Genomic DNA, 26297 nt, shown 5'->3' with positions numbered 1-26297 from the left:
TGGTCAGTATTGTGCTTATACTACTTGGTTGATAATTCTTTCATCAAATCAACTATATTACCAATTCTTATGTTGTAAAACCCCAAGCCCATATGTCTTTGCTCTGATCTTTCAGTTTTAAACTGCCTTTTCAAAAATTGTAACAGTGAGGAAATTATGGCACTGAAAGAGATCTGATCTAACCAACTCCCATCTTGCCTTTAACCTGTAAACTGCCCTTAATTATTCCTAGACTTAGGCCAAGCTAACTTTGGGAGACATTTCCTTTATAGTTTAAATGATAATAACCCTTCCCCAAAACTAAATCAGCTTTTTGTAAAGCTAATGAAAGACCACCAGGTTAGGAGGATGAAGAGCCAGAATTCTGCTAAAGTGTAGAGGAAAATGGTTACCAGCTATTATCTGGAAGTGACAAGATTTGCAACTTCCCCAATTACTCCTGTGGATAACACCACTACTGTAAAATCTAAGATTGGCCTCTTTTTTTTTGAGACGGACTCTCGCTCTGTCACCCAGGTTGGAGTGCAGTGGTATGATCTTGGCTCACTGAAACTTCTACTTCCTGGGTTCAAGAGTTTCTCCTGCCTCAGCCCCCAAAGTAGCTGGGATTACAGGTGCCTGCCACCACACCACATTAATTTTTGTATTTTTAATAGAGATGAGGTTTTGCCATGTTGACCAGGCTAATCTTGAACTCCTGTCCTCAAGTGATCCACTCACGTTGGCCTCCCAGAGTGCTGGGATTACAGGGGTGAGCTACTGCACCCAGCCTAAGATTGGCCTTTTGAGATGTCTCTTGAAGTTTTTGCATTTCTGGCAACCCATGCTCCACCCAGATCCACCAATAGGTCCTGTCACCCCACCCAGAAGCAGACTCTGGCCTGCCATGCTATCCTTGAAAAACCCCAGCCTCTAAATTTCTGGAAAGGTTGATTTGAGTAACTCTGTCTCCTATGTGGCGTAGCTGACCTCTTGTCAGTTGTGTTATTTCTTTATTGCAATGTCATCATCTTAGTGAACTGGTTTTATCTGTGCCGTAGGCAGCAAGAACCCATTAGGCAGTTAAAAGTTTACTTACAAAGTCACACTTAATATTTTATTTGTTTTATAAATTGACTCATATTCTTTGTCTGAAAGTAGTACTTCTCTGCCCTGGCTCAATTCTAACACTCAGCATGAGCACTTGAATGAAATGAGCAAAATAGATGCTCTGCTGATTTTACCAAGTGTTAAGAAATATTGTGAAAATAAAAATTATTCATATGCTAGTACTTACTCCTCCAGCATATATATCATTACCATTATACATGAAAATTTCAACATAATTGCTACCACCTTCCTGAAGTTTTCCAAATTCTTCCAATTGAAAGCCAGTTTTCCCTCTGAGCTTACAAAGCCTTTACCCATACATCCTATGGTGTTTTATCAGTTTGAATCTAAAATTGTCTAGGTACATGGTTAATGGTTTCACTTAGACTGTAACACTCTTGAGATCGTCTGGTTAGTGCGATATTTATTGTCTCTGCGGCACCTAGCTTAGGGCTTGGAGTAAGTAGTCATCTCAAATATTCTTTGAATAAATCACCTTGTCTCTCTACCACTCCTGATCGCTGAACTGAGTACAGTTCCTTAGTAAGAATGATGAAAACTTAAATAAGCACAAGAAAAATGTATGTGTTTGTGTGTACATATAAATAGACATACATACACACAGTGACAGTGCCAGGTGAGTCAGTTCATCTGGGTCCCTTTCAAGACTAAACCATGGTGTTTGCTGGTGAGATGGTCCTAAAGCAATAGCAGAATCAGGACCACAGATTTAGGTTTCTCTCTGCTTCAAATGGGCTGAGGTTAAATAGAAGTTTTGTTTTTGTTTTTGTTTTTGTTTTTCTCGTGTTTACACTAACATTCTATGGTTAAGAACCTTCCTCACAATTAGGACACAAGGGATGCTGGCAGCTGGCCTACCCCTCTGGAACAGTGGTTGTTAAACATCAGTGAGGATCCCTATCACTGGGGGAACTTGTACAGATTCCTCCCATCCTGCATTCTGATTCAATATGCCTGTGGGTTTGACCAAGAAGTATGCACTGTTGTAAGTACCCCAGATGATTTTGAAACAGAAATCGTTCCTTGGACGATTGAGAAACATAGTTCTGGGTCTTGAAACAGTGCCTTCTGGCACAAAGACAAATTTCCCAGTGCATCAAAGACACAGCTACTAATAGGCTATGAATCGCAACAAGATCATAAAACAACGCTGGGATCATCTATACCTTGAATGAGTTGCAGAGAATAGTGTAAGATCTGACTGTGTAGTGGACGGCATGGCGACCCCCATGAACTGCATGTACACCTATGGAGGGCCTTCTGGAATCAGAAAACCTGAAATGGCTGTGAGATCATGGAAAAAGGAAGAAATGATCAACTCCTGCAGCACCTACTTAACTCTGAGACATTTTCAATTGTTTCTTATTCAGGCCTTTATTAACGAAGCCATGGACTTTGTAACCGACCTTGGCCAACACCCTTGATGCCACCCCCTACGACCCCCTCCCAGTTTGGCCAATCTCATGACTCCACCCCCTACGACCCCCTCCCAGTTTGGCCAATCTCATGACTCCACACCCTACGACCCCCTCCCAGTTTGGCCAATCTCATGACTCCACACCCTACGACCCCCTCCCAGCTTGCAACAAACCACCCTAAACTTTTGTAACTTTCCACTGCCTCTCCAACAACCTATAAAACCAATTCCTATCCCACTGCCCTTTGGGCCTCAGCCCCCCTGCACCTACGTAAATAAACAGCCTTGTTGCTCACACAAGGCCTGACTGGGGTGGGTCTCTTCATTCAGTGTGCGTGTTTTAACAAATAGGTTAGTTTGTAAAGTTAAAAACAAAACAAAACAAAACAAAACAAAAAAGGTCAAGACTTGAAATGTTATGCAGGAATAGTGCTTTATTTGTATCTTTGCCATCTTTTATCTTCCGCTATGATTGTGAGGCCTCCCCAACCACCTGGAACTGTGAGTCCATTAAACCTCTTTCTTTAGTAAATTGCTCGGTACTGGGTATGTCTTTATATGCTGAAAACAAGACTACAGCAAAATCAATCACAGATGGTCCCTGGCTTATGATGGTTTGGCTTATGATTTTCTGAAATTACAATGGTGCTAAAGCGATCCACATTCAGTAGAAACTGTATTTCGAGTACCCATACAACCATTCTGCTTTTCACTTTTGGCACAGTATTCAATATAGTTACATGAGATATCCTACACTTTATTATCAAATAGGTTTTGTGTTAGATGATTTTCCCCAACACTAGTGTTCAGAGCACATTTAAGGAAGGCTAGGCTAACCTCTGAAGTTGGGTAGGGTAGGTGTAATAACTGCGTTTTTTACTTATCATGGGCTGACTGGACAATAACCCCTTCAAATGTCCAGGAACATCTGTGTAGGGCTATTCAGAGGATTACCACTGGACAACAAGAAAGACTTGGAAAAACCTCAGCCCTATTTAGCTACCTCCAGATTCAGACAATTTTTTCTGGATCTCTGTCCTAGACCCAGCCTCCCATTTTAAATGAATACAGGACATGGACATAGAAACAAACACATTTACCCCCAAACTGCCATGTTTCCTCTTGGTTGTGATTCTCCTTCACTAAGGACACAACTTTTTCCCCTACTCACAGAGGTACGAGCTGTTCACAGAGTGACATTTCCTCATTTCTCATAGTCCCACATCTATGGTAGACCAGTGGCATCTGGTTCAATATTTCATTAAATCCTCCTGAAAACTAACAGTTCAATCTATTAAAAAACTACAGTCCCTGAGCAACATAAATTACCTAGCAGGCTATGGCTGTAGCACGCCACACAGCCCATTTGCTGCGGAGACATTTATAGCTGTAGAGTTTCTGCACATTCTGGATGCAAGAAGCATAACCTTTATAAGCCTCCCTCAGACAGTAAACACTGAAACTTTAAAAAGTTCTCTAACAGGAAAAAGTTATTAAGGTCCAGAATGAATGAGTTTTGTGTTTTGCCTTAATTATCCATGAATCTAATGTAGAATCTTTTCTTGGGAAGATTTCAGTTTTTAGCCACTCCTATAGCCCGAGGGTCTTCCCCTTGTCTCTTAGCCCTCAGCAAAACGACTGAAGAACATTCACATGAGGCCCCATCAGAAGACTGCGCTCAACAGAAAATTTATAGCTAATTTATTTTTGCTGCAGGGCATCTGCAAGTTATGTGGCAGAAGTAAGTATGAATGAATGGTTTCATTTTGGACTAGTTTTGACAATCAGTGGTCAGTTCACGCCATCTTAAACTGTGGTTGTCACTTCAAAAGTGATAGAGGCCGGTCACCTTTGATGGCTATCAGGAGCTATGGAGAGGCTATGATCTCATGGCCTTCTACTCAGTTATAATAATAACGCCAGGGCCAGATACAGTTAAAGTGCCTGGACTGGCTCAGAGATGGATTCTTCAGGAATCTTCCTGCAATTTGTTCCCTTAATGAGTTTCTCCTCCTACCGCAGGCCATTAGTCTTAACATTTATGTATAAGAATACAAGAAAGGTGGGAAAATCTTTGTATATTACTGTTAAAAGCCCCAAAGAGATTACCTATAGACCCAAGACTGCCTATATATAATTTAGGGATGCTTTTTTTTTCCTTTAGCAAGTACAATGCTAAATGCTTGTTGCACAGTGAGAATGGTAAAATGAAGTTTTAATAACAACAAATGCTCAGCTCATTTACAAATTTACTGCATGATAGTTTGAAAGAGCAAAGACTGTGACTATAATTGTGCAGCTAGCACAGCCATCAATCACACTGGGACTTTTTCTGGGCTGAGCACTCCCTCTAGATTTCTGGAGCCTCTCACAGGTTAAGACTTGTCTCTTAGAGGAGCTCACCTAGCTGCACTAGAAAAATACAGATGTCCTCAAATTCATTGTGTGGACCTTGTATTGTCACTGACACGTCTGAAATTAGCATAGCTGACATCATTCTGTTAAGCAGTCATCAAAAAAGTCACATTAAAGCAAGGTGTGCAGAAACTGTAAATTAGGACTAATAGCTATGGGTTTTCCCCTCACCTGACAAAAGCATTAAGCCTATCCGGGTTTCTGTTTTTTTCATCTATAAGATGAGAGGTTAGCAAGAGATAAACTCCAAGAGTCTTTCTAGCTCTTGAAATTCTTCGCATTATTTAGGTTGAACACACTTGTGCATCAAATGCATTCCAAAAGACACGAGTGTAAAGTGAATACTTGCATACTAAAGCATGTTTCCAAATCACTTACACTACTGTTTCAGAAATGAGTGCTGACAGAAGAAAAGATGGACCCAACATTAAGAAAAAAAATAACACCTCAGAAAATTTTTATCTATTGAGCGTATATGAATATATATGCTTGGCAGTTAAAAAACAGTCTCATCAGCAATCAGTCCATGTGATTCCTGAAGATTAAGTAAAGGTACACACATATACCATGCTAAATTCTTGCCTTGGGTGAAATTCTTACCAATTCTATGAATTTTATGGCATCTCTTAATAGATGGTCATGAATTAGACAATTAAGGTTTTTTCTTCCTTGTTGTTGATAATGTTTGTTCGTCTAAATCACTGCTATCTGAAAAGGCTATATGGAGGTACACTTTATGAAGCGTTCAGGGAATGTACTCAGCAATGGGGGAAGTAGACCTATTACTTTTAGACTTACTATCTTTATTTTCCTTCACTCCTGCAACTGCCACCAGAAAAAGAAAAAGGTTTGGTCTTACTAATTTGATAAGCATTTTTTTTGCCCAAATCAATATGATATTTTTAAAGATTAAACTTTTGGGCAGCCATTTGTTAATATGTGTCTGATATACTGCAATAGGACCTTTTAAATGCACTTTTTGAGGGTAAGAGAAAGAAAATGAATATACAATGGTCAGAGAAAATAGGACTCAGGTCTCTTCTTGCTAGGTCTGGTGTTTCTCATTGTGATATGTCGATGACATTTATCTTTTTCCACCTTCATTTTCCTTCCATACACTCACAAGATTTCTTTATCTAAGGAAACTATCTCCTAGGAGCTTGATAAGATATTTATGGAGAAATTTAATTCTAAAGTCAAACAGGAAGGCAATATATTTAATTTATTCTATTGAGTCTTGGCAGAGCTTATGTGGATAATATTATAGTGAATCTGGATTATGGGTAAGCAAATGTTCCTTTTCATAAACTATCTGCCATGGCATGGAGTCTGTGCTATAAGTGAAGGTGTGAACACACCATGATAAGGCCCAGTGAGGGGCATTCCATTGCAATGATGCTTGTCACCATGTAGGTTTGAGATGGTTAAATCCTGTTCCATAAAATATATAGTAAGAGAGGAGTAGATGGTCCACAAATCAGCTTTGTTCCACAAAATTCAGCACTTTTTTTTACTATCTAAACAATTTGTGATTATCTAGTGTTTTATTTGGATCTCTTTTCTCCTCTAGTAACACAAATAATTTTGTCTTGATTCCACTTACAAAGAGAACTCTAGAAAACAGTTATTTTAAGAAAAATGAACATGGAACTAACTTGTTTTTCTCACAAATGAAGAAGAAACAGTCTACAAATTACCAAATTTAACAAATTTGCTAGTGAGAGAGAGAAAAAAAATTAAAATCAGGAGTACCACAGGCTCCAAATGTAATCTACGCATTTTTGCTACCTTTAATTTTACATATTGATGATGACATTTCAAAGCATATTTTGTAAGCATTACAAAAGATGTTATAAGGTTCTGCCAGTTTCCTGATACAAAGTGGTCTGGAGCTGCAAGGTTTAATGTGAAAATCAAACGGTTTGGTATAAAACTAAGATTAGCTGTGATTAAAAATGAAAACATGTCCTTATCAAATTTATGTAAAAATACTTAACAGCTTTTGGGAATTCCTGTTCAGACTAATACTAATACTGCTGTAAAATAATGTTGAAATAAATGAAAAAAGGGATACTGATGCCAATAAATATTTTTAATTGAGTGCTAGAAACATGCTCAGCATTGTCCAGGGTTGAGAAACAGAGATCATTTCCTGCTTAACAGAAGATAATGCTAATGAGAAATACAACTGAGAATACACAAGGCAAGGGCAGAAAGCTGGGATGAAAATGAGTTTAGAGCTCTAATGCCAGCCAAAATGGCAAGGTGCAACAGATCACCATGAAGGCTTAACATGCCACTTCCCGACACTGCTGGAAGATAGTACTTATCTCAGTATCAGGTGCCACACTACATCATCAGGGGCAAAGAACAGGAGCTGCAGTATCACATTCATCTTACCCAACTGCTCCGATATCAGAACCACATACCAACTCTGTCTGTTTCTGAAGGAAGGGTTCACAAGCCCCCAGTGAGAGCCTATATTTTACTTGCTAAAGTGCAATTCCTCCTGCGGCATGGCATCTTTTTAGTGTAGAGTTGAGAATTCTTGCCTTTGGACCACAGATGCTTCCAAGAACACAAGCAAGCGACTCCTCATTAGTCTTCAAAGGTACAATTGCAATGAAAAGGGCACCGGAGTCTGCTCCATCCACAGACGAGCAGCCTTATTTACTTCTCTCAGAATCTAACTAGTGAGCATGGAAGAAGTAATAAGAACACAGAAGAAATTTCAAGTCCCAGTCTTTGCTGTGGGTTTGAAATGATGTTAACTGTGGACTCTTTAGTCACCAAGGTGAGCCGAACCAATAAGGGTGATGCTGAGAGGCGTGGAGCCCAGCCTCCTGTGACAATGAAGTGTATGCAAGGCAATAACGGGCTTTGTTTGTGGGAGTCTCTGGCCTAATGCCATGTGGTGCCAGAAAGGAGGAGGGGAGGAGTCACTGCATGTGGGTAAGAGAGGCTGCTGCACCAATGTGGATTTTACGACATGCATACACACCATGGGGACTTGAAAACTATTGGTGCATGAAGGTGGCCATTCATTTGTGGCATATTTCAAGCCTACTTAGATGCTTCATATGCCAAAGGCTTCCAAAGGAGCCAGAGGCACCCACGTCTCCTCCCTGCTTCCTGACCTTAAGTGAGTACAACCTGTATCCAAGGGCAGCTTGGAGCCTGCGTGCCTGACTCTGCAGGTGCTTCTTTCACTAACTGGGTGAGGGGAGAGATATGAGTATCCTAACAATTCAAGTCATGGAATTTTCAGCTTCTTTCTTTCCAGGTCAATAGGTAGATATTGTGTCTATCTTTTTCTAGGTCTATTTTATTTCAACCAAAGAACCATAATGGCTCAGAGTGGCAGCTCTGGAGACCAGTGGCCTGGGCATCATCCCTTGGTTCTGCTGCTTACTGACCATGCAACTTTCAACAACTTAAGTTTTCTCAGTCCTGGTTTCCTTGAGTATAAAACAGGACAACAAGAAACAGCCCAACTGTGATAATTCTCATAAAAAACTCACAGAAGTGCTTAGTATGAGGCAGAGGCTTAACACTTAATATATATCAGCTTTTATCATCATCACCAATAAGTAATAAATAATACAAGTGGCAAGACATTCATTCACAGATGTGTTACTATTAACTGAGATTATTCCAGGTAAATCTGACTTTTATTCTTTATTTAGTCATTATTATCTCTTCTGGTTAATAAACTTGTTTGGAGGAAGGATGGGCTCTGTAACAGGTTTCTAACAGATGTCACACTTAATAAACAGAAGCATACGTGGCTCTCACATAGGGGAGACAGGCAAAATTCTACCCGCTCGGCATGGTCTTCTTCAAGGTGACAGCAACTACAGAAAAGAGGCTGCAGCCCAGAGAAAGGGGGTTGCAGGGAGAAGTGGGAAGCAAGAGTATGACTTGCTCCTTGCCTGGGTAATGACATACAGTGAATAGGCTGGAGTCTGTCAAGCCACTTCTCGGAGCGGGTAGGAGAAACCACACAGTAGGCAGGGCACCAAGGCACTCCCATAGGTAGGGTCTGCTGTTTATTCACTCATTTATGCAGTGGATCAATAAATATTTATCATGTGTCTAGTCTGCTTTAGGAAGGGGAGAGACAAAGATGATAAAGCCATGACTTCTGCCCTCTCTGAGTTTCTAGTTCACAGAGAGCCACAAGTGTGCTCTGAATGGAAAGGCTACTTAGAAACTAGAGATCTCAAGTCAAGATTCATATTTAGAACTTCATTTAACTGAGAGGGACCCGAGCCCTACGTGTTCGGTAGCAAATACTGAATTTCTTTTCTTATGTTTAAAAAATCAAGTGCATAAGGGAGAAACTGCACAATTCTGAGATCTGCACTTGGGGAGCTGCATGGATTTGATTTGAAGCACTATAAGCTTCCAGCATGCCGGGAACATTCCTATTCTGTCTGCGGAAAATTTGTGCCACCCTTACTGTTACTAGTAAATAAGATCAAAAATTGACAGCCGTGGAAGTGACTGGCCTAACTCTACCCATATTTCACTCTACCGTTTCTAAAAATAATGCAACAGAACATATTGCTTTCTTCACTTGATATTCCAAGAATCTGCACATCACCAGTGATGTGAGCCCATGTGTTTTGGCTGGTACACACTGCTGGCCACTTTGCCCAGCTCCGAGGTACTGTGGGAGCAACTTAGGAGGTCTTTTTCAAGCAGTTTGGCTTTCTCACTCTTACCACTGTCAGTAATAGTGCTGGAATACTGCCAGTGGTTCAAATGTAGCTTTGTGCATTTCTGTAGCCTCAGGTAGACATGTACCAATCACATTCATATTCTCTTGCTATTGGCTGGACAATAATTTTCGTAGCAGTCCTTGGCCTAATAGGCCAAAAAGGAAACACTTGATGACAAGCCAAGTATACAAGTACCACTGAGTGCTCTGACACTCCAAGGCTGACCACCGATTAGAATGATGAGCAGTGCCAAGAATTCAAAACCTGTCTAAATCATTCTATCAGTATTAAAACTTTTTTTTTTTTTTTGAGATGGAGTCTCACTTTGTCACCAGGCTGGAGTTCAGTGGCACGATCTCGGCTCATTTCACCCTCCACATCCCAGGTTCAAATGATTCTCCTGCCTCAGCCTCCTGAATAGCTGGGACTACATGTGTGCCACCATGTCTGGGTTAATTTTTTTATTTTTAGTAGAGACAGGGTTTCACCATGCTGGCCAGGATGGTCTCGATCTTTTGTAATGTGATCTGCCCTTGTGATCTGCCTACCTCTTGACCTTGTGATCGGCCTACCTTGGCCCCCCTAAAGTGCTGGGATTATGGGCGTGCACCACAGCACCCGGCCTTAGAACATTTTTATTGTGATTAAATATATAACTTAAAATTTACCATTTTAACTATTTTTAAGTGTATAATTCAGTAGCATTAAGTCATGCACATAGTTGTGTAACTATCACCACTGTCTGTCTTGAGAATTTTTCATCATCCCAAACTGAAACTTCCAGCCATTAAACATCAATTCCTCATTGCTTCCACCACACTACTTTCTGTCTCTATGCATTTGACTACTCTAGGTATTTCATATAAGTGGAATTATACAGTATTTGTCCTGCTGTGACTGGCTTATTTCACGCAGCATGATGTCCTCAAGGCTGATCCTATCATAGCATGTGTCAGGGTTACCTTCCTTTTTAAGACTGAATAGTATTTCATTGTATGGAGAGAGGACATTTTTGTTTATCCATTCATCTGTCAAAGGACACTTGGTTGCTTCTAACTTTCAGCTATTGTGAATAACACTGCTATGAACAGAGATGTACAAATATTTGTTCGAGTCTGTGGTTTCAGTTCTTTTGGGCATATACCTAGAAAGACATTTTTGTAAATAAAGGCAGTAGGGCTGCATTTCTGGGTCCCAGCACAGTACCTTTTTCACTGAATGCACACCTTAAAAAGGGATTGCAAGCTGCTAAAGAAAAATGTTTCACAGACTATGCTAGCCAAATCACAAAATTAACTAAGTAAGAGACTTATTGGCTCACACAGCCTCATACAGTGAGGTCAACTTATGATAATAAACAATGTTTTAGAATCAAAAACTCTATTTTTTTCTATATTCTTAGTTGCTCTCTTATGTATCTTTCATAGTGGCTATTTCATTTACCTTGGCTTACCTAGATTGTTATTTGCTCAGAGCTCTGGTTTAGTGGTTGCAAGTTCCTCACATATTATCACTAAAATGAGCAGTGTAACATCTGAAAGAGAAATGACTGCTGAGTGCCCTTGATTTAACTAGAAAGGGCTAAAGCTGACACAGTGGTCAGGATAGTAATTAAAGATGCTTTTTGAGAATTCAAAATTGTATAAAGTCATAGAACACACGGTATTTAAATAATTGTTGGTAATGTCCTTTACACCTCTTGTGTTAGGAAAAGTACCCGGAAATCAATGGAGCGTATTACACTGTATATAATCTAATCTGTAATTTTGACCATTGAAACCGTCAACTTGTTAATGGTGCTCATTAATCAATCACCCTCTTCACATAATGAATTATCATTTTACTTAGGTACTCATAAATTCAGTTAAATTTTAATGCTGTTGTTCTTTTTATCAGTGTTGATCATAAAAGTGAAAGAGGTACACAGGATAAGAATCATTTATTTATGCTGCTTTCTTTGGTAAAATATTGTCCTCTGCAGTTGGCAGACTTCCCTTGAGAGACATCACTGACAACCTGGGTATTGACTAAGGAGGGCAGGGGGCGTGTCCAGGGGACCTCACCACTGGCAAGCTGAGGAATGGCGAACATGTTTCTTAAAGGAACATTCAACAAGATAGACTTAATCCAGAATCAGGCAAAATTTAGAGAATCAGGCCAGCACACTGAAAGTTCCAGGTTAAAAAAAATCACAGTTTTAGACGTTAGGAAGAAGTTTTGGAACATGAATTAGAAGTTGTTTGGACATTCGAACGGATAGGTCGTTTAAGTCCAGGCACCAGCACAGCAATTAGGACAGCAGAAAATTAAATTGATCCTGAAGCTAAGCCTGCTCAGCTCAGGCCCTTGAGCAGTTGCCTGCCAAGGAGTGAAACTGGACTGGCTCGGCCCTTGGGAGCCAGCTGTGGTGGGGACCATGGGGCACGTGCACAGTGGTTGCAGGAAGGGGCTAGAGCCGGCTGAGGACAGGTGTGTGGCTGAGGGCTGGCTGCATTAGATGTGTCCTAAGGACTCCCATATTTGTTTTGGAGAAGCAGCAGAGCATTTTTACAACTGTAGCCTGATGCCAAGACCCTGTCAGCTCACTAGGCAGTGGACTGGACACTGGGCAGTTTAGAAACTTCAGGGTCCTGGAGATTGTTTAAATTTGTATTCCTTATCCCTTGAAACACATGTAAAGATGTGTGTATGGGGTGGAGGGAGGAATAGACGGATATACAGGGAAATACACTGTGTCCTTATTGTCAGGTTATAGCAGTTGATAAATCTTATTCCTCAAATCCAGCATAAAAGGGTACATAAACAAATCAGCAGCTACGTGTTAGCAACAGTCCTGTTCTTATATGATCTCTGGCTCTCCTGCTTTGATCACCCAGGCTGAGTAGGGAAAGGGTGGTCCCTAGCACTCAGTGCTCAGGATGAGGAGCCATGCTGGGGTGGGCTGGCTTCCCTCCTGGGAACCATCTGCAGAGGTAGGCACAGCCAGGGTCACCCATTCCTCTTTCCTACACTGGTGGAGTTGTCTTCAAAGACCACAAAGACGATTCATGTGAACAGAATTTACAAAATTTAACTGTAGGTGAGTCATAGTGGCTCACACCTGTAATCTCAGCACTTTGGGAGGCTGAGGCAGGTGGATCACCTGAGGTCAGCAGTTGAAGACCAACCTGGCTAACATGGTGAAACCCTACTTTTAATAAAAATACAAAAAATTAGCCAGGCATGGTGGCACACGCCTGTAATCCCAGCCACTTGGGAGGCTGAGGCAGGAGAATCACTTGAACCCAGGAAGTGGAGGTTGCAGTGAGCTGAGATCGCGCCATTGCAATCCAGCTTGGGCAACAAGAGTGAAACTCCGTCTCAAAAAAAAAAAAAAAAAACATAAAATTTAATTGTAGTTTTATGAGAGCAAAGTATTCTAATAGATATTGCTATCTGAGGCTCATCAAGAGTCCAGAGGACTTCCAGCGCAAACCATCTGGCCATACCACCTACAAGATAACAGATGTCTTAAATTCTCTTGGATTTCTGAGTAGGAACCAGCTATCATGAAGTAGGATGCAGGCCAGCTGTGCCGTGTGAAGGCATCACAGGGTACAAATGAACACGCGGGTAGAAGGGTGGCGTGACCAGGAAATGATCCATTGTCCTTTCCTGGTTGGTGTAAGACAACCTGTGTAGCCAGAGACATGCAAGTGATAGATTTTTATCATGTGGTAATTAACATGTCTCCTGCTTGGTTTATCTTAAAAACAGAATTAAGAATCACACGTGGGTGACTGGATATCTATTTTATTTGGCCAAGACATAATTTAAAAAATGATTAATTGCCAACCAAAAAATTAGAACACTTAAAAAAGAAATCAAGATTTCTCCCTTCCCTCGGAGGAGACGGGAAGATTTGTGACACTGTAATATACTTGCCTGAAGCTGAAGCTGGATAGTGAGTGCCTTCTCACCAAACTGTATCAGGAGCTCATCTGTACTCAGTCAGGTCAACTCCACTGGCCCCCATAGGCAGTTACGATTTTAACCCTTAACTATACCGTCTATGACCTTCAAGATCTGAACTCAGAGTCAATCTTAGCCTGACAAGCTATTAAAGAAAAATCTTGACTATCGTGACTACAAAACTGCAACCAACAGATGCTATTACAATTAGGCAATTCTCAGCAAAGACACCCTCAGGCATCTCCATGTGTCCCCTAAGGAGCCAATACCACTCCCGCATGACAGCTACCGAGTTAAGATTTTCAGTGAATGCTATGTTACCTTTTCATGTTGAAGGTCTTAATATATTTCTGAGATTTTCTTCCTTTCCTTTTTAATGAAAGTTAAACCTAAGAATTAGTCACTGATAGCTGAACCTCTCTTTAAAGAGTGGCCAATTTCTTCAAATTCTGACCGCTGACTCCAAACCCCTAAACCAGGCTTTTATACAAACCAGGTAAAAGGATAAAGAACAAAGAACATCTGATAGCTCCCAATAACTAGACACTTAACACTGAGTGGCTTTTTCCTGAATTTGTTCTTATTAATGCTTGCTTTCTGGTAATGGGAACAATGAACCAATGTTTATCACAAATTTTTATCAAACACCCTTGGAGGAATAATGCCATACAATGATGGAGTGAGAGAGCTAACAGGGAGAAGGGCTGCCTGGAAACGGAAAGTCCTGAATAAATTACCAAGAGCTCAAGTCTAGCCACTGCAGACGGAAGTCTAGATACTTCTATTATAAAACCACTGAATGGAGGACTTGAAAAACTAGATATTTTAACTTAAGATGCCCACGGTATAAAAAGAATTCATCCTGGCTAGTCATAGTGGTTTAGCGCCTGTAATCTCAGAACTTTGGAAGGCTTAGGCAGGCGGATCACTTGTGGCCCTGAGTTCAAGATCAGCCTGGGCAACACAGAAAGACCCTGTCTCTACAACAACAACAACAAAAACCAAAATTATCTGTGAGTGGTGGCGCATGTCCTAGCCACTTGGGAGGCTAAGACAAGGGGATCGCTTGAGCCCAGGAGTTTGAGGCTGCAGTGAGCTGTGCTTGTGTCACTGTGCTCCAGCCAGGTGACAGAGCAAGACCCTATCTCCAATAAATAAATAAGTAGAAAATACATGAAAGGAATAAACTTCTCTCTTACTTCCCTTTAAAAAATTTCATCTTGAGGAGATTTATTCATTTTTTCGAACAAAGGACTTTTTAATCTAAATTGATGTTGGTTATAAAAATGCAATGGAGTACATGATTTATAAAAAATATTTCATAGGTGACTTAAAAATGATCGTTTAAATAAATGATAGTGATGAGCCCATTTTTCTTTGAATTAAGCTGTATCAGAATTTAAATGTACTCATATTCACTTCAACTATTTCAATATATTACATTTTTAATTCAAAGAAATACTATTCAAACTTTAACAAAATCATACTATTACATGTAGGGAATCTGTCTGCTATAGTATCTACACTACAGAAAAATAATAAAATATCTTATAATATTATGAAACTTAAATCTCTGAAAATCTTAAAAAAAAAAGCAAAGCTATTCAAACTCCAGTGCTGCACTGAAGGGCCTGCATGAAAGAAGCATATTTTTCTTTACTGACAGCATACTCCATGTCTCCTATGGAAAGCACTAGACTACATGTGAGAGTAGGGTGTTGAAGATAATTAAAAAGGATCAACACATAGCCCTTACCATGCTGTAAACTAGAAAAGACAGATGGTATCCAAATCATTCCGGTGTGTGAATGCAGGGAGAGTGTACTATTGGCACTGTCAGGAGGGGGGAAGTAAGGAAAGCACTAAATCCCAGGTGTCCAAATTGGAATTCTGGTACTCAGGCAGGTGCTACTTAAGTCATCACAGAAACATAATAAATGCTCGAATGAACATTGGGCCATCTTTAGACACGATAACATGGACTACAGTTTTACCAAATTTTGTGTTTTTTTTTTTACAAAGAAATATCAGTATGTTGGAATTTAATAAATGAATCCATTTTTACTTGCAGTAAAACTCATAAAAATAGTTTCACTTTAGTCCCACCACAACAGTGCCATTAGGAAATAGCATATATAAATAGAACAATGATAAAGATGTCTTCCAGGGGGTCCAGTGAAGCTTCATTCACTTTTAAAAGCACATTCTTTGAGGACACCAGGCAAAAAAACAGCCTTTCCTATTCAAGTAAATATAGTACTTAATATAGTACTACATCTTGCAGTGCTGAGATCCATCCAAAATATTCCTCCCTTAATCAACACAGTGGCTCATCTGTATCCTTCTTAAAAATTAATTTTATGTAATTTTCTACAAATGAATCTAAATTAAAGATTTGGTAACCCATTTCTCTGTTAAAAAGAAATTTAGATTTATGTTAGAAGAAGAGAGGTCATGAATCTTGCTTGATATGGTTTGGAGGATCTTTGTCCCCTCCAAATCTCAAGTTGAAATGTGATTTCCAACAATGGAAGTGGGGCTGGGTGGGAGGTGTCTGTCTGATAGGGATGGATCCCTTATGAATGGTTTAGCACCATCACTTTGGTGATAAGTGAGTTCCCACTCAGTTCACATGAACTCTGGTTATTCCAAAGTCTGAGACATAGTCCCCCTCACTCTCTTGCTCCTGCTCTTGCCATGGGACATGCTTGCTTGTGCTTTGCCTTTTTCCATGATTGAAAGCTTCCTGAGGCCCCAGCAGAAGCTGAGCAGGTGCTGGCACCATGCTTGTAAAGCCTGCAGAACCATAAGCCAATTAAGCCTCTTTTCTTTATAAATTACCCACTCTCAGGTATTCCTTTATAATAACACAAAAAATGGACTAATACATTGCCCACATAAGTCAGGTTAGAAATTGGACTATTTTCTTCTTAATCGATATGGTTCCTTCATTATACTCTTCATTGTTTTACTTACTAGTATAAAACAAAACTGGAAAGAGTTGGAAAAGTGATATTATTAGGTATGAATTCCTGGATTCACTAACCAAGATACGGGTTTAAACAATCATCCTAAGAAAAACCTGCTCAGTTTTTATGCTCTCAGTGTTTCCCATTACACAAACTAGAAAGTGAAGTCACATCAACACGAATCAAGACATACACCCTGTAAAGATCATGAAGCACTTGGGTGGGACTGGGAATGTCAACGCATGCCATCTGGAGACATTAACTGTGAAGCATGATCAATTTTAGTAGTAATTATGCAGTTGTCTCTCAATGCCCTTCTATGAACTCCAGGGCTTGAGTTCAGGATTTGAGAGACAGAGAAAGAAAAAGTTTTAATAAGCTATGCTAACAGAGAGAGGTTAAAAGTGAGTGGAGTTATCAGGCATTATGAGGAATCAGGAGGGCAACTGTGCCCTGAGATGACTGGTAAAAACAGCCCTGCTGATCATGGTGCAAGTTCAGGGCTGGTGCCTGGCCACAGCGCCCACAGTTCAGTTGTTCAGACTTAGCCTGACCTCTTGCAATTGTAGTAGTTGAACAAGCAGCATTGAAGAGAGGCTCAGGGATTCCATACAGAAGCATGACAAGGCCTTTATGCACACCGAAGACAGGGATGCTGTCCTTTTGTTCCCACCCCAGGTGGCAGACCACTTGGCACTTTGCTGAGTCTGTAAGGTTTTAATACCTAAATAATTTGCATTTAATACCAATGCCTTGCCCACCCAGAAGCATTTGGGGCTTAGAGGATGTTCCCCAGAGATGGTAGTACTGGCACCCCAGGACCTTTGGTTTACTTATCTTCAGAGAACATTTTTCCTATGATTCAGCCCTCCACTTGACTGAGTAGAGGCCTGTGCATAAGGAATACCAGTGGCTGAGCATGTCTGAAGAATGATTATACTTTATGCTATCAGCTTTGGCACCTTTGCCAAGGCATGGTCTTAAGGTAAGGAGACAATGAGCTGTCTCATTCCAGGTAGCTGTGTTCCTAGCTAGCTTCATAATTAAAGACCCATCCTGTGTGTTTCCTTGGGTATGAAGAAATGGTGCTCTCCACGGGAAAAAGACAGAGAACCCCCTCTCAAGGGAGACAGCTCTGATCCTTGCTCTTCTCCCGTATCTGAACACAAAGACTTTGAGGCATGCAAGCCATAAGTATTGAAACTAGAGAGGCAGCTACAGCTTGTATACTTGTATATAATGTACATTATGAGTAGAGCTAATATTTACTGCGGCCAGCATTTTAAAGGTATTGTTTTCATGCCATAACATTTTATGAAGTAAGAACTATTATTTTGCCCTTGGAATAGCTGGGGAAACTGAGGGACACCAAGCTAGGTGGCTTGTCTAAGGTCACATAGCTAGTAAGGCACTTGTCCCCAGGGTCTTCACTCTCACCATGGAAGACCCCAGCATTTGTCTCTGAGGAGGAATGGTGCAGCTAATGCTCCTTTGCTTTATGGCTTCCTCCAAAACTTAACAAGTTTCTCTTGTTCAGTAAACCAGACAAGAGGATACAGCATCCTCACCATGAAGAATTATCAGAAGTAAACTCAGGAGTCGACAAATGACACAAAATGTACCTATTCAAAAGAATTCTAAAAACACTTCTGTAAAGGAGGATACAGAAAAGCATTTATTTAGCTATTCTCCAATGATGGCTCAAGGAAAAGAATAAGACTTGCTGGCAGAATTTCAAATATTTACAGACTTAAAGCAATGGTAAACTGCAAGAAGCTGATGACTGCACGGTGTTGTCAGCTATAGAGTACCTGAGCTTTACAGAGCAAGGTGTATGTTTGAGTTGTACTTGTCTGAGCCAGGGTAGCAAGTAGTTACGAGTCAGACACACTGACTTAGCCTAGGTCTTCCCATGGACTACCTATGTACCCTGGGACAAGTTCCCCAATTGCTGGCTTCTTAAGCTACTATTTCTCAAAGACCAGCTATGTACACAGATCATCGCATTTAATTTTTACTGCCTCCCCTACGCAGTACATACTATCATCATCACCACACCTTACCTGTGCAAAATAGTTCAGAGATGTTAAGCCACTCATTTAAATTTATAGAGCCACAAACAGCTGGGGTGTGAGACCAGATTTTTCAGATTCCAAAGCCATGCCTCTTATCATTCTCTGACACTTTACTCCTAGAAGATTAAAAAATGGTACCTATGTTCCCCACACTTGTTTCTTAAAATAAAATCTTCTTTATAAAGAGTTCCAGGCTGGGCACGGTGGCTCATGCATGTAATCTCAGCACTTTGGGAGACTGAGGTGGGCAGATCACGAGGGCAGGAGTTTCAGACCAGCTTGACCAACATGGTGAAACCCTGTCTCTGCTAAAAATACAAAACTTAGCCGGGCATGGTGGTGCCCGCCTGTAATCCCAGCTACTCAGGAGGCTGAAGCAGGAGAACTGCTTGAACCCAGGAGGTGGCAGTTGGCAGTGTGCAGAGATCACGCCATCACACTCCAGCCTGGGTGACAGAGCAAAACTCCATGCCCCCCCAAAAAAGAAAGACTTCCCATTAGGTTGAGTCAAGAAATAGGGGTTACTTTAGGAACTGTTAGAGTAATCACATAAAGTACAGGTCAGAAGAGGCCTTTTCAAAGTCAGTTTGTTCAACTTACCCTTATGCCTCAACTCTATTTGATTATCTGGAAACCTGAAGGACAGCAGCTAACTGATAGACTGACATGACACATACATACACGTTTGTGAGCACATATGGCCTGTTCCAAGCATGCCAAAGCATGTGCTAGGTAGGATCACAGCATCTGGCTCATACTTATAGGACTGCATATTAAGGCCACATATTTTAACTAATTGCCACAGAGAAACATCTACATGTGACTTTCTCAGTGTAGTCTCAGGAAACGTGACTTTGAAATAAGACTTTGAATAATGGATCCAGACCTGAGCTATTTTCTGCTTACAAGTCACACTTACTTACAGTGGGAAAGAAACTACCTCATATGTAAACGGGTAGGCCAGGGGAACTATAGTTAACGTCAACTTGCTTCCAGCTGCATGCTGCAGGCATCTCTTTGAAAACAGGGCTTTCATCAAATTTTCTCTCTTATCTTTTTTGTTTCATGTTGTATTCAGAAAAATTTCCCATTTTTATTGTGGTTTTTCATGGTAGTGCTAGTATTGTTTAAATACTAACACTATCAAGTAGTTTGGTATAGTATTTGGTATTGTATTTGATAATACAATAGATGCCAAACATTTGATAATATGCTGCATTTGCAAAATGTATATCTGTTTAAATGTCTTATGGAAAGGAGATGGAGGTATAGTATTTCAGAATTAAAATAGTTATATTTACCTATAACAGGTATTTATGTAATATAATAGCTACCACTTGCTATTTTGTCCCAGAATGCATAACTCTTTAATTATTTTCAATAGCTACAACTTCTGTGATGTCTATGTACCATAGTGGCTGAGACAGAAATATTACTATAACTAATACAAATGTTTTCAAACTCCTGAAAGATCTATAGCAATTTTAGAAACAACAGTAAATACAATTAATCACGGTAAAATTGAGAGTGCTTATATACTAAATTCTGTCAAACATGTTATTGAGATAAATTATTCCTTATGAAAAATGTTAAAAATGCAGGTATTTTCATTTACACAAATACATTTAATTATACATGGATGAAACATGGTAAAAATAAATACATCCTATTCAAGTTATTTTATATTAATTTTGAGAGTACATTGCCCTGTGGTTCTGTATGAAACATTTATCTTGTAGAAATTTACCTCACGCCGTTTCTTAACATTTGCTGCATCAAAATGTCAAATCTTTAAAGGAACACATAATTTGGGGGAAGGAAAATCAAAAATTGTTTTGCTTACAGAATAAAGTAAAAATAGGTGTATAAATTTCATAAAATTTTTTAAAGAAAAGAAGGTTTCAGGCGATATTAGTCCAGGTAAGGCCAAATGAATTAATATACGCGAACAAAAAACCAGTCATTGTTGGCCAGGTGTGGTGGCTCACGTCTGTAATCCCAGAACTTTGGGAGGCCGAGGTGGGCAGATCACAAGGTCAGGAGTTTGAGACCAGCCTGGACAATATGATAAAACCCTGTGTCTACTAAAATACAAAAATCAGTTGGGTGTGGTAGTGGGCGCCAGCAATCCCAGCTCCTCAGGAGGCTGAGGCAGGAAAATCGCTTGAAACCGAAAGGTGCAGGTTGCAGTGAGCCGAGATCGCACCACTGCACTCCAGCCAGGGGCAAAGAGTGAAACTCTGTCTCAAAAAATAAAAAAAAAAAAAAAGAAAGAAAAAACTAGTCATTGCTTTGTGATAGGTTTATAGCACGTCCTAAAATAAAGCTGATGGTCATGTCAGTTTCTAGTCATTATTCCCTATATGTTAAATAATTCCATGCGTTAGTATGAACTGAAGAGACTTCACATTTTCTGATAAAGGCCCACCTTCAGAAACTGTGTTTTTTTAATAGAAAATCAATTCTTCAGAAGACAAAACAATCTTAACTAATAATTAACAATGCCTCCCAATAAAATGTCAAGCAATTATCCAGTGTTTGAATTTGCTGTCCTCCTGCTTCTAAGCTAGCAGAGAAGCTGGCCTGGTATGTGACAAGTACAGATGATGGCAGCTGGCTCATCCTCCACAGGACAGACTTCTCATTGTATTTCTAGAAGGACTGATGAATTTGTTTCACCCACACTTTCTCTTGGGCCCAGTTTGTCTTTATGACTAACAGCACATATTTGAGTTGGCCGACTCAGAATGCTGTGGTAGAGGAAACATAGGCTAACCAGCCCATGGAGGAATGAGTGCAAAGTTTTATAGCATTTGCTTCCAACTGACAAAAATAACTAATAATGTATTGAAATCTATACCTGAGGCAGTTCCTTTCCTTCCCTCTCTCTCATTCCCTTTTTCCATTTCCCCACAGCTTCCCTTCTAATTGAGGGCCTCCTGTGTGAAGCTGGAAATTGTAGCTGGAAGATAAAGCACTTACCAGCCGTCACCTCTGGGCTTGAACTGAACCAAGAGAGCCTGGAGAAGAGCTGCTGCAGAGGTTTAAGTAGGGAAACATGGTAATAAACCACACAGGGTAGCTTCTAGAATAGTAAATGCATAGTATGTCACCAGTGGCTGCTACCTACTAGGAAACCCGATATTCTGGAATTGAGAAGGGCTTCAGAGATCATCTAGTTCAGTTCTCTCAACTTACAAATGAGGAGACTAGGGCCCAGAGAAGTTCTAGGAATTCCACACCTAAATTTAGTGTTCTGACCAAACAATGTGGTGATTACCTATCAATAACACTCTGATAATTTATCTATGATTAATGTTATGCTTTAACTTTTCTGTTTAAAAAGACTACCTTTCAAATTTAGACTTGAATTTTGGCCAAAAACCCTGGACGATTAGAAGTTTTAAGAATTTCTATGAAATGTGATGGTTTGTACAAGGCTGCTCAAATCTAAAGATATCAGCAAGTTTTGTATTTATGAGCATGGCTAATTTGTCTGACAAAGAATATACTCTGTTTTTCAGAAACAGCAAATCCAAAAGTGATACATGTTGCGAAAATAACCATTTTAAGATTATTATCTAGTAAATAACCATGTAAATCTGACATGACTTATTGGCATTTAGTCTAAAGTTGTATCCAGGCCATATGTTGCCAAAGGCCATCTCTTCAATGCATAATTTATAACATAACCTTAGTGACTACCTGAGACACCCAGGTAGAATAATGAATTAATATAGCAGAAACAGAACCTTGGAGGATTAGTTGATATTTAGCTAGGATCACAAGGGCAACTGGATTAGTAGTTTCAGGCTCTTTCTCACAGAGAACTTGCCAGATGACAAAAAAAAAAATCCAACATATTCCCAGAATTTAAAATAAACCTCTTCAAAATGTGTAGTTTGGATGTCCAGGCATGGAAGGGCCTATTGTTGCTTAGGACTTATACTGAGTCATATGTTTTAAAAAAGTACAGACTACTGGTGCCAAAAATAAGCTATCTACATAAACATTGAGGAAGGGAGTGGATGAAGAACATCTAGGAAAGGCCGGGCATAGTGATTCAAAATGCCTGTAATCTCAGCACTTTGGGAGGCGGAGGTGGGCGGATCATGAGCCCAGGAGATCGAGACCATCCTGGCCAACATGGTGAAATCCCATTGCTACTAAAAATACAAAAATTAGCTGGGCATGGTGGCGCACGTCTGTGTAGTCCCACCTACTTGAAAGGCTGAGGCAGGAGAATCACTTGAACCGGGTGGTGGAGGTTGTAGTGAGCTGAGATCATGCCACTGCACTCCAGCCTAGCAAAACAGCAAGACTCCATCTTTAAAAAAGAAAAAAAAAGAACATCCAGAAAAAAAATTCTGAAAGGTGAGGCACAAGATAAAGAGGAAGAAAAAAGGAAATATGAAGGGAAAAAGGAAATTAAGAGATAAATAAGTAAAGAAGGGTAAAGAAAAGAGAGACACAGAGGAATGGAATGAAAATAAAAAATGAACATAGGAATAAAATGATGGGTAAAAAAAGAGCCAAAGAGATAAAGGGCATGTGGCAAGTGGGGAAGAAGAGTTGTAATGATGGAGACCAATGACCACGGATGTGCACAGCTGTGACAGACCTGTAACAGTTTGTCTTGGGGTTTGACTAGAACAGAAGTATAAACGGAGGGAGGTGTATAAACGGAGGGAGATGCAGAAAAGGTGTAGATGCATGTATCTGTATTGGGATATTAACTCACCCTGAAATATTGCTGTTATCCAGGGTTTTACCTTCAACCTTGATATTCCTACTTCTCATTCTACAAAAACTCTGAGGAGCCTCCTGCAAACCTATGGCTTCAGCTCCAGAAATGTCAATGACTTGCAGACTATGGAAATTATTATTTCTAGTCCACAGCAGCACATTCAACTTCCTAGTGAACATCTCCATTTAATTTTAAAGGAGTGCTGAACTTAAAATGTGCAAAGCTAATCTCTACATTTTTACTGTTCCCATCCCCCATTTTCTAGTTCCTATGTTCCACATTTTGGTGAATAGAAATATCTCCGCTAACTTGCCCAAACCAGGAACTACTGTAAGTTCTTTCTATATTGTCCGTTTTCTCTCCATATGGCTACTAAAATTTAACTCTTACCTATTTCTAAAGTTGCCTCTTCTCTTCATTCATTCTACTTGGTCTTCCTGATTTGAGCTCTCTTCCCTCCTCACTGTGTCCAATCCTAACAACAGAGTTATATTCCTAAAAATTAGATCAGGTTACTACCTGCTCAAAGGCCATCAACAGTCTCAGGCCCAAGGCCGACCTCCTTCCATGACCAGATCAGACTTCCTAGTCCTCTCTCTGCCAACCTTTCCATCTTTACCTTCTACCATCCATGAACTCACTCCCGCTGCATGACCACAGCTGTTTTGAAACTATACAGAAAAGGAACAAGACCTCCATATTCCCTCTATTTGGAAAAATTTATGCCATCAATTCTTACTATCTGTATTTTTGTATTGATTTTTACATGAATCAAAGATTTTATTATTAAGCAAGATTTTACTTGTTTCCACAAAACAAGACACTACATGTTTCAAGCATGGGAGGTGAAGATCACTTATCTCTTCCCCCAGACTATCCCTTGGCTCTTGGCTCTTGTAACATACAACTTTGTTTGTTTGTTTTTTGAGACAGGGTCTTGCTCTGATCCCCAGGCTGGAGGAAAGTAGAGTGATCATAGCTCAAGTGATCCTCCCATCTCAGCCTCCCCAGTAGCTGGGACTACAGGTGTGTGCCACCACGCCCAGCTAATTTTCGTATTTATTGTAGAGACAGGGTTTTGCCATGTTGCCCAGGCTGGTCTTGAACTTCTGGGCTCAAGCAATCAAATGATTCACCTGCACCTGCCTCCCAAAGTGCTGGGATTACAGGCATTGGCCGCAGTTCCCAGCCACACACAGCTTGCTCTATAATTTGTTCTCCACCTCCCAAAGTACTGAGATTGCAGGTGTTAGCTGCAGTACCCAGAGCAATAGAGACACACAACTTGCTCTATGATTTGTTCTCATAGAGCTGCTCTGCACTTTTCTGTCGGGCTATTCTTGCGCATTCTCTTTCTCCTGGATGTTCTGCTGATTACTTGCCCCAGCATGATACCAGCACGTACACAGGCCCCACATATTCTGTCATCATCATCATCATCCTCACTATAATAAGAAGGAAGTCTTCTCATGTCCTTGTGATTACCAAATGTCTTAATATGTTGAAAATCAGTACTAAACATTTCCTAGTAAATACATGGCTTTTAAGATTTTGCAGAGCTTTATCTACCACTGTGTGGGAAGACACAGGATGCTCACGTAATTCTGGCATGCTATGCTTTGCATATTCACACAGCATCATAGCCATTTACTCTAAATTTCTGTCCCATAACCTTCCATGCCACATGATGAAAAATGTTAACAATCACAGACTCACAGATGTGTCTAGGTTATCAAAGCCAGCTCAGTAACTGAGTATTTTCACACACACGAAATATTCCAGAAAACAATGGGATATAACTGTATTTTTGGCAACAGCTAGGAGCTCACCTTTTCTTCATTACCAACACAACTCCAAGAAATATAATAACGAACAGCAAGATGCCGGCAATGACTCCAGCAATTTTAACTGTATGGTCTGTCTGTTTCTCGGGTTCTGGGACTGGTTTTGGAGTGGCAGCACCTGAAGATGAAAGGAAATGAAAAAGGAGAGAAAGTAGGTAAGAGAGAATAAAGATGTCACATTTTTTAAAATTTTGCTGCATTTAACAGAGTAATAAGGCTTATCAGAGCCAGCAGACAGACAAGCTTTGATTTTTTTAAACAGCTTTCATATGCACTGAAAGGAGCGTAATTGTTCACGTTGTTCTTCAACATTTTACTAAACCATAACATAAGCTGGATAGCACATCCATGCCTGACCCTTTTCTAAGAGACTCTTCTCAAACAGTTTTTTTCAAAAAAAATATATTTTATTATCCCTATTGGCTCCTGCTCTTTCCGCCATTTAAAAACTTACTAACACCACAATAGCTATCTATCCCTAAGCCTTTAACCAAATTTGATTTGCTGGAACATTTTCCTCAATTATTTTTCATAAATGAAGCAGTAATTCCATAACATATTAGTCCAAACACCTGGAAAACTGAGATATGCTCATTTGCTGTGCATTTTACCAGCAATTTTTTTTTTTTTAACACAATAGAGGTTTTTCCCCTGCCTTTGGAAATCTAAATCTAGGTCACATCTGGTAAGCAAAAGACTCCTTCTAAGCAATTTATTCCCAAAGTGGGAAGCTGCTGCTGATCACACCACTGGCACCCACATGTACTATCTGTTTAAATGAGATAATCAGGGTCTTACAGTGGTGGTGGCTGCCTTAGCACCCCTTTCTCATGTCTAAAACATGAGACATGTTTGTCCTGTTTACTGTATAATGTGATAGAACGTCAAATCCATGTCTGATGAAATATACGTTTCCTCAGCTAAATGCATTCAGGATGAAATATATTAGGAATGTAATATTCAATTCCCTAAAAAGGCCATTTTTTAAAAGGGCTTGTACTTCTTAAATCAGAGTGTGATAATGCTCTGAGCCATGACGCCACCC

General features: G+C 40.1%; 1 protein-coding gene across 17 annotated transcripts in view; it reads right to left on the bottom strand.

Moving 5' to 3' along the window:
- PTPRM (protein tyrosine phosphatase receptor type M) overlaps window positions 1-26297 on the bottom strand; it is an 858282-nt gene that overhangs the window by 232027 nt on the left and 599958 nt on the right. For all 17 annotated transcript variants that reach the window (XM_017543961.2, XM_017543962.2, XM_017543951.2 and 14 more), the window contains one exon: window positions 25238-25370. In XM_017543961.2, coding sequence (XP_017399450.1) covers window positions 25238-25370 — 133 coding nt within the window. The remainder of the gene's footprint in view (window positions 1-25237; window positions 25371-26297) is intronic.

Source organism: Cebus imitator, unplaced genomic scaffold (assembly GCF_001604975.1).
Source record: "Cebus imitator isolate Cc_AM_T3 unplaced genomic scaffold, Cebus_imitator-1.0 Scaffold162, whole genome shotgun sequence".
In the NCBI taxonomy this organism is placed as follows: domain Eukaryota; kingdom Metazoa; phylum Chordata; class Mammalia; order Primates; family Cebidae; genus Cebus; species Cebus imitator.
Note: the sequence above shows the minus strand (reverse complement) of the source record. Positions and strands in the feature narration are given on the sequence as shown.